Source organism: Hypomesus transpacificus, chromosome 17 (genome assembly GCF_021917145.1).
Source record: "Hypomesus transpacificus isolate Combined female chromosome 17, fHypTra1, whole genome shotgun sequence".
NCBI classification, from domain to species: domain Eukaryota; kingdom Metazoa; phylum Chordata; class Actinopteri; order Osmeriformes; family Osmeridae; genus Hypomesus; species Hypomesus transpacificus.
The window spans coordinates 6299389-6313412 of NC_061076.1; the positions used below are offsets into that span (position 1 = coordinate 6299389).

At 52.3% G+C, this 14024-nt stretch overlaps 1 protein-coding gene across 1 annotated transcript in view; it reads right to left on the reverse strand.

Annotated features, from left to right (window-relative positions):
* Nucleotides 1–14024, reverse strand: part of adgrl1a (adhesion G protein-coupled receptor L1a) — a 75717-nt gene that overhangs the window by 6112 nt on the left and 55581 nt on the right. The window contains exons 5-12 of the mRNA XM_047038198.1: nucleotides 13735–13749; nucleotides 5652–5859; nucleotides 5153–5417; nucleotides 4707–5034; nucleotides 3736–4029; nucleotides 1811–1914; nucleotides 1150–1335; nucleotides 825–863 (exon numbers count right to left, since the gene is read on the reverse strand). Of these exons, the coding sequence (XP_046894154.1) occupies nucleotides 825–863; nucleotides 1150–1335; nucleotides 1811–1914; nucleotides 3736–4029; nucleotides 4707–5034; nucleotides 5153–5417; nucleotides 5652–5859; nucleotides 13735–13749 (1439 nt within the window). The remainder of the gene's footprint in view (nucleotides 1–824; nucleotides 864–1149; nucleotides 1336–1810; nucleotides 1915–3735; nucleotides 4030–4706; nucleotides 5035–5152; nucleotides 5418–5651; nucleotides 5860–13734; nucleotides 13750–14024) is intronic.

A 14024-nucleotide genomic window follows, 5' to 3' on the forward strand; every position in this document is an offset into this window, starting at 1 on the left:
AGCTCCAGCCACAGCACAGATGGTGGTCTGGTTACAGATAGCACCGCGCTCGGTCCTGTCATGGGCACCAGGGCCGTGCGGTAGAATCCTATTACTATAGATCTGGTCAGAAAGCATGCATGCAGCTAAATACAGGCTTTCATTTACACTGCATCTTCCCAGTGGGCAGTAGAGACGTCAAACACTGCTATTGCACGACGACTGATTCCAGATAGTCTGAGGGCCGGACATATTACAGAAAAATCCACTAGGCCCTTTCCTACAATCAAATTACAGTTCCACAAAGTCTGAGATATTAGGAGAAGAAAACGCCATAGCCGAGGAGCACGTGAACTGTGGCAATATGAAAAGGCATGCAATGCTGCCAAGTCATAAAGAAATAACTTTGACTCCTGCTATTCTGACCCACATTTCAGAGATATACCATGAGTGCTACAGAGAGTACAAAGAAACGAGCAAGCAGCCCTGGGAAATAACACACCAACATTTAAAATGTGTATCTGCCGGGAGTTATCCAGCAACGCACAGCACACTCCAGCAGGAACTACAATAATGCTACACACTCTCAACATGATACCACTGGCGACATAAATCATACACCCAGACAAAACCACGCCACAGGCAAGACAAATCTTCCACACACACACCCGCGCACACCCACACAAAGACACACACATAGACGCACACATGAGACACGCACACTCAATCCCAGTATCCGCCACAGCCGTGGGTTTATCTTTCTCACATTAAACCAAACAGCGACTCTCCTGAGACAACAGCAGGCGTTCAGTGGTCGGAGAGAGGAGATAAAGGTTAAACCTTACCTGTACGTAGGCCCGGCAGGTTCTCTCTCTCTTCTGAAGCTGAGCGAGGGGGAAAACCGACACTCGTTAGCACACACGACGCAAAACAAACGCAAATCCCCCAAATAGATCCTGATCTTGGGTAGACCTCGTGGGTTACCCTGAGAGTGTCGCCATGTCCCTGAACGCAGGGTTCACATCCGGATGAGTTACAAAAGATTTTCAATTTGTATTGATCCCTTGTGTGAGTGTAACTGTGTGTGCTTGCCTGTATACAGTATGGGTCTGGCTGCATGCGTGCATGCATGTGTATGCAGGTGAGCAGGCCTGTGTGTGTGTGTGGTACCTTATTGTAGTTGCGGGCCGCTGACTCCTTGTTGCCGGGGCGGAGCGCCTGGAGCTGGGCGTCCAGTATGTCCAGCAGCTGTTCCATCAGCCTGACGGACGAGCTGACGTCACCGGCATGGATCCGCCCCCGCGTATGGTTCACCAGCTCCCCGGCTATGTTCGCTGCGTTCTCACCGCTCTTGATCTACACACACACACACACGCAGCCATCCATGAATACACGTAAACCACTGGACGCCGCCAAATAGGTGCATGTAACGGGTTTTGATGTTTGCTTGAAAGGAAGAGAAAAAAATGAAGAAGACCAAGAAAAAAAAAGAAGAAAAAAAAACTACAGTGAGACTATTTTTTGGGGGTCGTTTCTTGACCTTCCCATATCCTGCTGCTGGTCAGGGAGTGGAGGGCCAGGATCAAGCCATATATGTTCTCTAATGGCTGCATTTGAATAGTCCAGTCGAAATGAGGCGTTATTCTAATGAAGAACACCTCAGTGGTATGGAAATAGCTTTTAAACAGAGGAGCCATGGAGAAATGCTAATGTGGTCAGGAGATGGACAGAGGGACAGCCTGGCGGAGGGAGCAGGGGTGGGGGGTGGGGGGCAGGGCGAGGGTGATAGAGCTGGGCCGGAGGGGGGGAGGGCGACAGGTGGAGGTTTCACCTTCTGGGACACCTGGTTGACCCAGGGGGAGGTGCAGTTACTGAGGTCAGGCCCCCGAGGGTTCCACATGACTGGCCCTGCCAAGCACTGGAAGGAGGCGATGCCTGCAGACACAGAAAGGGAGGGAGGGAAGGGGAGTCATTCAGAGAAGGAGAGGGGAAGGAGAGTAATTCAGAGATAATAAGCACTTGGTGTTGGCAATTATAAGGAAATAGATATTTTGAGAAGAGGAAAGGGCATAAAAGTATGATCAAAAAATAAAAACGAAAACGAAATGAGTTTTAAAAATGCAAGTCTCCAAAAGTGTTTAAGGATGAGAGGAGGAGGGAGGGACAAAGGAACGGGGGTAGGAGAGAGCGTGGAAGAGAAAATAGGGCAGAAGTGGAAAAGGTTAAGTAATAGAGTGTAGAACAGAATGTGTTGGAGAGGAGAATCAGAGAAGCAGGCTTTCAAATGAGCTGGCTGTTAGAACATGGTTTTGAAAGGAATGCAAATAATGAAAGCATGCCCCCCTTCTTCCCCATTACACACACACACGCACACACACACGCACACACACACGCCCCCACACACCAAAGACATCACCATCAGGCATGGTCTCTCATCGGCGCTGAATAACACCTCGAGGGAGACACCTCTCGACACCACTCGTTTCCAGCTAAGTTTTCCTGTTTAGTTAGGCGAGTTCACAGAGAGGACACCACGCTGGGATCAAACCAGGGGAGGGTCTTCCCAATGCCACTAACACAAATAGCTCCACACAGGAACGAGAACGAGAACAGGAGAGGGACAGAAGAGAGGGGGAACACAGAGAGCGCGAGAGAGGGCGCGAGAGAGAGATGGGAGAGAGAATAAGAAAGGGAAAGAGAGAGACAGAGAGATAGAGCAGAGGCAGGGAGAGAGACGAGAGGAAGAGAGAGAGAGAGACGAGGAGAGGGTTGGAGAAAGACCGACTGCAGAGAGAGGGAGAGAGATGAGATGGAGGGAAAGAGAGAAAGGGAGAGAGAAAGGGAGAGAGAGGGAGAGAGAGAGAGGGAGAGGGAGAGAGGGAGAGAGAGATAGAGACGAGGAGAGAGTGGGAGAAAGACCGACAGCAGAGAGAGGGAGAGAGATGAGAGGGAGGGAAAGAGATAAAGGGAGAGAGAAAGGGAGAGAGAGATAGAGAGAGAGAGAGAGAGAGAGAGAGAGAGAGAGAGAGAGAGAGGAGAGAGAGAGAGGGAGAGAGGGAGAGAGACAGCAGTAGAGGAGAGATGACAGAAACAACGGCAGCCGCACTTCACAGCGGCGGGGGGATCAGAGCAGACGTGGCGTCCTCTTTCCTCCCCTCCCCATTCCGCCGATTGGGTTTGAAAGCCCTGCCAGGACGGCAATTAAGCCAGCTGCTAATTTAGCATTACTGTCGTTTTCAGAGACAAGAGACGCAACGCACAAAAGCAGGAAGCTAGCAACGCAGGAAAGGGAAGGTGTCTCTTTTTTTTCTCCCCCCCTTAACTAAAGAGAGCTATTTGATGCCTGCATGTTTGAGTCATAGTGAGTCATAGAAGCTAGCATGAAGGGAGGTGTAGCCCCTGTGTTGTTTGCTCTTTCCTTTTATTATTCCCCACTTCCACCGGCTATCCCTGTTTCTGTGGGAGAGGACAGGCTTTCATGTAAGCTCCTCTGGGAGTGAGCCTGCTGCCGAAACCAGCGCAGGGACTGAAGTAGACAACACAGAGGTGGAAAGAAAAACTGGAGCGGGAAAGCACTAGTGAGAGAACACCCTAGAAAACACACAAAAACACGCACGCGCGCGCACGCAAAATACCCTCCTTCCCACGCAAACACAGACTCGCACAAACAGCCGTTTACCTCGCAGTCCTCCTCGCGCGCTGGGGAAAAAAAACAAACGCGTGCGTGTGTTCCCCTTGGCGCAGGTGATCTCTTACCGAGAGACCCCTTAGGGCACGGCCGGTCCACCGTCTCTCCCTTCTGGGTGGCAGGCCACTGCACGCCCCGGGCCAAGCGCGCCTCACACGCGTGGGGCTCCGGGCCCTGCGGGGGCCTGGGAGGGCGACGGGTCACCGGAACGGTGGCTGTGATTGGCCGCAGGTCTGGCCCCTTGTTGATGGAGCTGATGGGGTGCGAGGTGGGCGCCAGTGGGCGGGTGGTGGCAGGGATGGAGCTGGAGGTTAAGGGCTTGGCCGGAGTGGTGCTGGACACCTGGGTGGTGGTCAGAGGGCCTGGGGGAGAAAGGGGAAGAGAGAGAGAGGGAGGGGGGGGGGGGGGTTGGGGTGGAGGGCATCAGCAGGGAGGGGAGATGTGGAAGAAGAAGGAAACAGATGAAGAGTAGGAAGGCTGGCTAGCGTCAGAAGTCTCTCTGATGGCGAGTTCAAAAGGGAGCACGATAATAACTTATGAGCCAAACACTTTGGGACATCTCAAAGCCTTAATATCTCGACATTACTTCTGCGAGCTCTCCAGAGAGCGCCGGGAAGAGAAAAGAGACAGAAGGCACGACGAGAAAAAGGAGCCAGTAAATAATTGATCAAATAAATCACAGAAGTGGGACCCGTTAACAACTAAGTGGAGTTCTACTTCAGTATCACAACCCCGGCAACACAATCCCCACGGATCAAAACGCTCACTCCGTACCATTCTGCCTGTCTCTGTCTTTCTCTTTCTCTCAGGATCCTCATTTGACAGATAACGTCGGACCGAGTCCGATTCACAGTCGCTCCCACATCCCCCTGTTCTCTCACCCGGGCGTCAGTTACACAGCGCGAGGTAACAATCGAAACCCCAACTCAGATAAGCGACTCGACGGTAGTCCGCCACTAGCTAAAAGCTGCAAAGTCACTCTAACGAACCGCTTCGACAAACCCTTTCCCTCTCGCCCTTTTCTTTCGGCGCGACTCACTGGTGGTGGGGTCCGGGGGTCCGAACTCCAGCGGGTAGCGCAGCACGTTGTAGTTGTTCCAGACGTACAGCTGGTTGTCCCGGGGGTTGTAGTCCACGGACGAGACGTACTGGTAGGGGTTAGGGAAGGGGATGTGGACGGGCTCCTCGCGGGCGCGGTTGGTGTTGTAGGCGTAGAGCACCAGGTCGCCGCCCGCCTCGCTGTCGTCGTCCTGGTAGACGGAGCGCACGGCGTACAGCACGCCGCACGCCATGAAGGCGTTGGAGGCCAGGCGCTTGTCGAAGCTCGTCTCCCAGGTGCCCTCGAAGCGCAGGGTGTAGGGGTTCACCTGAGGGGGAGGGGGGGCGCTGGTTGGAACCGGGTCACCGGAGCAGAGGATACGGCACGGAAAATGCAATCACACACACACATCCCCCCCCCCCCCTCCCTTTTTAGTCACACCGTACCTGGCTGACCACCAGTCGGCCGTTGTTGGATTCGGTGGCGTAGATGACCCACAGGCCGTTCTCGTCCACCGCCAGGTCGATGTCCGACTTCCCCCCCCAGCGGTAGGGCGACGTGTCGTGGTAGTTGGCGTTGGCGATGATGGCCTCGCCGCTCTTGATGCGCGTGCGCAGGTCGTACTTGACGATGTTGCGCGTGCGCTCCTTGTTGTAGAACACGGCGCCGTCGTACACCACGAAGCCCGTGCCGTCGACGCGGTTCGGCAACCTGCGGGGACGGGGAGGGGGGAAGAGGGACATCCCCGATGGGAGGGGGTGAGAGACTGCGGGATCCGTGGGCGCCCTCTCCCAGGCTCCCCGCATGGACAGCCAACTGCTGACCCATAAACTGCCATTCAACACCCATCCACAGCAGCATCATTCCAATAAATCAATGCGCGGTCCAGGCACTATCTGAAAGGGGTCAGCGGGGGGGGGGGGGGGGGGGGGGCGGCGCTCTCACTTGTAGGTGGTGGTGGCGCGGGTCTGTTTGAAGTCGTCCCAGGAGGCGTACTCGTACAGCATGTCCGTGCGGTAGGGCGTCCAGGGCATGACATAGAGACGGTCGCCTGCCTGCAGGGGGTCCTTGCACCACGCCCCCGACTGGTGCTCCGCCTCCTGCAGAGAGCTGGCTGCCTGAACCCTCAGCAGAGTGCCCGGGCACACAAAGACTGGAGGAAGACAGAGGGAGGGGCAGAGGGGAGGGGAGAGGGGGGGAGGGTGAGAGAGGAGGGGTGAAGGACAGAGAAAGAGAGAGAGAGAGCGCGAAGGGAGGGAGGAGGAGCGAGCCAGAGTGGTGGAACAGGAGAGGATGTGGGAGGTGTCATGGAGATGTGGAGGATAGAGAGAGAGAGAGAGAGAGAGAGAGAGAGGGAGGTATAAGAGGAGGGGCAGCAGAAATAGACGCGAGAGATGCGAAGAGGAGATGTGACGGGAGAAAGGCACAAAGAAGGAAGCGTGGGAGAAAGAGAAAGGGAGGGGAGCGAGGTGAGATACAGTACATTATCGGATCTCAAATACAGAAACACATAAAAGCTAATTTGTTCAATGGTGGTCTTAGGATTTGTGGTTTTGTGGAGAGCTGCTGGTAATGATAAATTCGATTTGTGCCTGCGGTCGCCGCTGCTTAGACGTGGTATCTTATCTCATTCCTCTTGGCCTACTTTCTGACTGATTGTGCACTTACGTTTCCAAAAGCACTGTTCTCTTACGCAGCTACTGTGTGGTAAAACAGAACAGGCAGAGGACGTTTTGAATATTGCATGAGAGGGGGAGATATTTGGATCTCAGTCACGAGCACGGCTCACACGAGGCAGTCTGGGGTAGAAAATGTAGGTCTTGCTCAGCCCTCCCTTCCTTTGCCGTCGCGACCTCAAATGCACACACACACACACACGCGCACACGCACACACAGTGACACAGCCTCCCTGCATCCGGGCTCTGGAGGAGTTCATCCACTGGGGAAGACTGTAAATTGGCTAGCTGACGCAGTTCATCCCAGCCAGCCAAACGGCACCTGCCCTGGGACCACACATGCCTGTCACGTGGTCGGAGCCTGGGCCCGGGAGATGTACAGGGCCGAGCTGCCGGCATCATCACCACTGTGACATCACAGGGGACCCCCCGGAACGAGGGCGAGAGTCCCTCTCTCTCTCTCCTGTCTCTCCTACTGAGTTAGTCATGTGTCCGCACCACGCCAGCTTGCTCGGTGTAGAGAGAGCGCGTCAGACACCTGCTGGTCACTTTATGACTGAACGCTTCCCTGCACTAATTGGTCACTGCAGGGGCATTTAGACACAGATTACACACACACACACACCCACACGGAGGATGGACACAGGCACAAACGAGGAAGGACACACACACACACACACACGAACAAAACAACCACAAACAAGACAGCCGAATGAGAATGTTTGGTTAAAATGTGTCATGTTATTTATTTAATTCCTTCACTTTTTTGGACAGTAATGGCTGGATAATACGGGAGGGCGGGCGGAGAGAATGAGTGCAAAGAGAAAATAGACGGGGTGGGGGGGGAGTCTACGGGGTGGGGGGTGGAGGGGCGCGGGGGTCTGTCGGGACGAGAGGAGGATTTAGAGGAGGAAATGTGTTTTTCTCTCTTCCCCGCTGCTGATTGCGTGTGGAGACGTGTCGGCGCCGCGAGTCTCTCCGGGATGAGTGGGTACTGTCTGAGAGGGGCCTCAGCGGGGACAGAGTCTGCCGTCAAAACACGAGGCAAATCAAGGCCAAGCGTAAACAAACACCGAATAGCGGGCCTTTCGCACGGCGCTTCCCCCTCCCAACCCGGTTGCTCCGTGGGCAACGCGGCAGCTACAACTGTTGCGTGTCCGCTGACAGTCAAATCCAGGTTCGCAGACAACCCAGAAGGTCAAGAATAGAGCAGAACGCCCGGAGCAACCATATCTCATATACCATCTCTCGTCCTAGAAGTGGTTCAGCTAAACTGGCTCAGGGATGAATGATTGAATGGGCTGCTGTATTGACAAGGCTGCAGCGTGAGAGAGAGAGAAAAAAATACAAATAAACGAACGGAGAATGGGGCCAATGCTACAGAAGCGGGCAGGTACGAAAGAAAAAGGAGGGTGTGGGAAGGGAAAGAGAGAGAGCCCCCCCCCCTGCATGTAGGTGACCCATAAACGAGGCTGGCTTGCTGTGCCTCAAGGTAGGAGGGAAGGATACGGCAGGGCCCACGTAATTACGGGACAGTGACGCACAGTAGCATTCCCACGCAAACGCACTCCGCTAAGTGATTATGCTGACAGGACACGGGGGGAACAAAGACACCCAGCTGCACACCTCCAGCCCTCCCTGCAATTCTTGTGCACTCCATCTTCAGGTGAGCCCGTACAATGGAAGTCTCGTGACGATTTCACTTGGACGACAGTATCACAGAAGGCCTGGTTTCGAATTCAAACCACGGTACCCCCCGAGTACCCACAGCCAGTAAACATTGGTCTTTTCCAGAATAACCGGAAAGGTAACACGGACAGTGTTGCGAACCGTCCTGTGTGGGTCCGCACGTTCTGACCAAGCTGGTCTACGACAGCAGCAGGGCTGCAGTGCAGTGGGTTTTCCTCCTCCATGTTGTTCTCAGCCCTGTTTGTCTCTCCCGGTGTCGGCCCTGCCGCTGCTTATTCTAATGAGCTGGGTGTTGGGTGGGCTGGGTGTCAACGGGGCTCATCAGTGGCGCGTACACACACACACACACGTACATGCACACACTGAACATTTCTCACACTGTCTCTCCCACACGCAAACGCACACAAACACACACAGAGAGTTCAGCTTCGTACCCTGCACAGTGTGCAATCCCAGCCAGAGGGGCTTCATTAGCTCTGACCCGCAGCTCCCTGCCCCCTTCCTGTTTACCAACCGCCCTGCCTCTCTCTCTCGCTCTCTCTCATCCTCTTCACATCTTTCTCTAAAACCACTGTCAGTCTGCCCGTTTCTCTCTCTTCCTTTGTCTCTCCCTCTCTCTTTCTCATCCTCTTCACCTCTTTCTCTAAAACCACTGTCAATCTGCCCGTCTCTCTCTCTCTCTCTATGTCTCTCTCTCTTCCTTTGTCTCTCTCTCTATACTCTGTTTATAACACATTGGTCCATCCGGCCGTGGGCTCATCTCCTCCTTTCGTCCTGTCTCTCTCTCTCTTCCTCTCGTCCGTATAAACAGACTGATCTCAGCCAGGGGCAGCCACGACTGCTGAGCCCTACTACAGGCAGCTATTATAGCACCCACAATATGAATTAGGTATAAGGTATTAAGTATATGTGGGGTATTATGCACTAGGTATTATCCTAGTCCGGCAGGTTAGCCTGATTCAGGGATTAGAACAGATTGGGATTAGAACGTGTTTAGTAGCAGTGCAGATCTGCTCTGACACAATCAGCAGCACACCAATGCTGGCAACGACCACGTTGGCCAAATCTGTAATAAGACTTACCTTATCAAGGATTAAAAACCACCCAATCTATCTTTTATTCATAACATGCCAACGTGCTTATTATCGAGATACTAACAGCGAAATAACTGCCAGGAAAAATAATTATTTTTATCTCCCACAAACTCAGGTCAGCCGTTACTTGTCAGTATGGAGCTTGAACATGAACTGATGAAAGGCAAAGAATGTCCCTGGAAATGACAAATATCTTACATTTGTTAAGGAAATGACAACATTTGATTGACTGGGAATGCAATTAAAATCAACAGTGACAGCTTTGGGCTCAATTCCGAACATTCATTTTGAAGGGTTATCTTCGTATCATATCCGAGTAAGAGAGGAAACAAACATAATTGCTTTGCAATAGTCATTAGCAAATCGTGTGATGTGGTCCAAATGCCTCTGAGGTGATCACACTAAGCCCCTGGACGGGGCATGTTCTGAGCTTCTGTTTGAAGCGCGGGTCTAAAATGGCTGCCTGTGTGTATCCGAGAGAGGCCATGTTTGTCGAGTACGCGGAGTTGAGGCCCAGCCTGCCTACCAGCCTGCCCAGGTCTCTCCCCTCTCCCCTCTCCCACAGACATGGCCCGTCTGACTGCTGGGAACCTGCTGCTCTAATTGAATCCTACACCTGTTACTGGCAGGTGCACCGTGTAGCCAGCAGGGGGCACAGTGGAGCACGGCACGAAAACTCCTCGTCCATGCCGGACAGTTAATTGTCTGTAAGTAAGAGTGAGCGTATGTGTGTGTGTGAAAGAAGTCATTGGGGCTTGAGTGTCTTTCTGCGTTTATCAGCGCGCCCGAATGTTGGGGGTGTGTGTGTGTGTGTGCGTGCGTGCATGTGTGCGTTTGAGAGAGGGTAAGGGAAGGAGAGACAGAGTCAAAAAGAGTGAGAGTGTATGTGCGTGTGTCATGAGGGGAAAGAGAGAGCAGCGGAGAGAGAGAATAAATAAGTTACATCCTGTGAAATGAGAAGTAAGAGTGAGTTAATTTGGAGTGAGAGAGAGAGAGAGCGAGGTGGGGGGGGGGGGGGGGGGGGCGCTCCAAGTGTATGTCCTCTTCCTTTTTGGTCAGCAAGGGGTCAAGGCATGGGAGTAAAAACAAAATACTGGTTTCACCCACAAACACACACCTCCTGGACTGTCAATCCACACACACACACACACACACTGATACTGTATATACAAACAAAGCCCACAGTACAAATACACACAGACACACACGGGTCCCACTCTGCTGACAGACAGAGGAAGGGGCGGGCATCATGCTGGCACTTTGATCAACCCTCATGTTCTCCCCAGACAATAGCCTTCACCGAGACCGGCAGTCGTGCTGGCGATAGTGACCATTGACATGTATTATCTCCAGAGGGGAGCTGACACTGAGTGACGGCACAGGTGGTCAGAAGGCAGCTACAGCCGAGTACCGAGTAGCATCTACAGAACCACTCGACGGGTGACAGGACAAAGGCTACTGTGTCTCCGTCCGGGTATTATGTAACAAAAAAAAGCTAGCATAGACTAGCCTAGCATTGCCTAGCCTTCCTTAGCCCAGTGTTGCCTTGCATTGTGCGGCCTAGCCTAGCGTATCCTAGCCTAGCTTTTCCCGGAAGGCCCATCAGTCGCCCTCAGCCTCCTGATCTATATTCATGACCACCTGCCTCTGCCTCAGCTCCTTAGCCTGAACAATGCAATGACTTCTCAATGTACAGTCAGCTAACGCACAGTTCCCTATCTTTGGCTGCCTGCACTGAATAGAATGTTTTAGACACTGTGTCATGTGACTGGGTGTGTGTGTGTGTGTGAGTGTGTGGTGGGTCATTCGTAATGAGGAGCTGCTGCGTCTCTATAGCGACCACGCTCTCCCCTCTCTCTCTTCCCTCTCTCTCTCCATAGACGCTTAGAATCGGAGCTACGGTGCTGTTTGTCTAAATGGGAAAGATATTCTCATCTGTTTTCCTAGTTGGAAAATAAATCAACTGTACCCATACATACAATATATCTGAACAAAGCTTCCCTTCTTCATCTCTTTTCTGTCTTAGCCACTGACCGAGGGAAAGAGTAGTACAATGGACTTCTCTTCAGTCTTTTAACCTGTCAGCACTGGTGAAGGAGTAATGGCAGTGGAGAGAAGGCTATGCTTGACAACGAGGGCCAAGCTTTAAGGTCGGAGAGAGAGAGCGAGAGAGAGAGCCAGGGAGGAGAGTGCAGCCGCTGAGGTTTCGTTATCTTAGGAGGACGTCGAGTCGGACGTTGACATAACAGGTCCTGAGCTTCACAGCAGAGACATGCGCCATCTTTATTCCAATCTGCCAATCCAACTAACAGTCCATAGCGCGGTACATTGACGTGGACACGGGCAACATAGAGTCTGTGGCGTTAATCAACTCCAACCAGATCGAGGGAAGCATAGTTAGAAGACGAGTGGAGGGATGGAGGGATAGAGGGAGGACGACAAAGGGGAGGGAGTCAGTTGGTTCTCTGGTTGTCAAATGATCAGTGGGAGGAACAAGGTCAGAAAACAACTGAGTGGGTGCGAGAGTGGGGAGGAGGAGGTTTAAGCTGCTGTAGCCACGCCATGACAGGCAGGGAGAAACAAAATGGCGGTTGGAGGACAGTTGGGGAGGCAAAAAACGGGAGAGGTCAGAAAATAAAGTGCAGAGTGAAAAGCCGCACACAGATGGAGAAGAGACGGTTAATGACATTGCTGCGGCCGGTGATTCATTCCTTCAACGAAAGGATCGAGCCATGGCAACAGACAGGAAATGGCAGTGGTTAAGACAGATGTGCTGGTGGGAAAGGTTGCGCGCGTGTGTGTGTGTGTGTGTGTGGGGGGGGGGGGTCAGGGGTCATACTCTGAAAGGGAGAGTCATTACGGGCCATTTCGGAGTCCATGGCTACTCGCGGCCCCCTATCCCTCCCATGACCTCAGCCTGCCCAGAGCTCCTGCGGGGCTGGAGCAGGGCTCTCTCTCTCTAAAGCCCCCTGATTGGGGGACCGAGGCCTGATTGGCTCTGCAGAGTGCCGTGGTGTAGCGGCAGCCTCCGCTGAGGATGTGGCCATTAGCCAGAAAATGCTAACGGGCCTGCGCCACCTACTGTAGAGCTACGCTCCCCAGCCTCCACCCTCCCTTCCTCCTCCCTGTCGGAGCCACCAGGACACAGGGAAAAGGGAGGATTAAGGGGGGGTTGGAGAGTTAACGATGAGGGAAGAAGATGTGTGACATTGACAAACAGTTAATGGAGGCAGCAGAGAGGAGAGGGAGAGGGAAAGAGGGAGTGAGGGTGAGAGGAGTGGGAGACAATAGAGAGAGAGATAAAAGGAGGGGGGAGAGGAAGAAGTTTGAAGAACGCCCAGGGAGTGTGTGGCTGCTCTCGAAGAAAGATCTGAGATTGAAAACCCAACCAAAAGAAAGATAGACGAAGGAAGGCGAGAGGGAGAGAGAGACAGAGAGAGAGACAGAGAGAGAGTGATAGAGACAGAGAGAGAAAGAGAAGACACAGATAAAAAACGGAATGGAAGGCTGATTGAGAGAAGCAGAGTGCAAGTGAGAGCGGACACTGAAGCACCTGGAAATGGGAGCAACTGCGAGACGAGGGGAGTCCCGTGATCTGGGAGAAAGTTGGCCAGTTACCGTGTCAATGGGAACACAATTACGTCTCGGAGATTTGGTCATTTGAAAAAAACAACAGAAAAATGTGCTTAGGAATCATCCTGAGGAAAGGAAAAAACGGAAAGGGGGAAGGAGAAACACACAGAAAGAGGAGGAGAAGTGAAAAAGAGGAGAGGAGTCACTGGATTCTGGAGGGACCAATAGGAGATGAGGACAAATTAATAGCAAACTATATATAAATGGGTAAATAATGGTGCATGAGCAGTATGGTCAGGTGTGTGAGCCATGTTTGCTGATGGTGTACGGTGGATGGAAAGAGAAGAAACATTTGCTGACCATGACAACATGGCATGGGGTGTGTGCCACAGCATGTGGTCTTGTTTTGTAAGTTCACTAGTACATGCATGCTCATGGAAAACTGTCAAAATACTCTTGTCTTGTGTATTTTGCCAAGATAGATTGAATTGGACGTGTCTGGATGTGTATTTGTGCATTTGAAGGGTTTTGTGCATGCGTGCATGCCTTTGGGTGTGGATGTGGGTTGTGGATGTGGCTGTGTACGTGTCTGAGTGCGTGCGGTGGGTGTGACTGTGCGTGTGTGTGTGTGTGTGCAGGTGTTTGAGGGTGTGTGCGTGTGTGTTGGTCTGGCTGGTGTCATCAGAGGCAAGGTTTCAAGAAGAAAATCTGGAAGGATCTTAGAGTATTGGTTATAAGTTAGAGAGAGACGGGGGGGGTATAAAGAGAGAGAGAGAGATATATAGAGAAAGAGAGAGAGAGAGAGAGAGAGAGAGAGAGAGAGAGAGAGAGAGAGAGAGAGAGAGAGAGAGAGAGAGAGAGAAAGGGATATAAACATCAAACATGACCACTACACAAGGTGCTGGGTTAGGAAGGGGTATGAGGGGCGGGAGGGAGACAAGGGAGGAGGAGGAGGAAGGGGCGAGCTGTGGTTTTTATGTTCATTGTGGTCTTTACCTTTTTGATCCACTTCTATTCAAGCATCGGAAAAAAGAGAGATAAAGAGAGAGAGAGCAAGACAGAGAGATAGAGTTAGATCGATAGTGAGAGAGAAAGTGTGTTTGAGAGAGAGAGACAGGGAGAGAGACATAGAGAGAGAAAGAGAGAGAGAGAGACAGAGCATGACAGACAGAGTAGAGAGAGAGAAAGAAAGTAATAGAGAATGAAAGGAAAACAGGTGCAGGAAAAAAGAGAAAATTGAGATTAAATAAAATGCTGTCCTTTCTCTCTTTTCGAAGCATGTTATC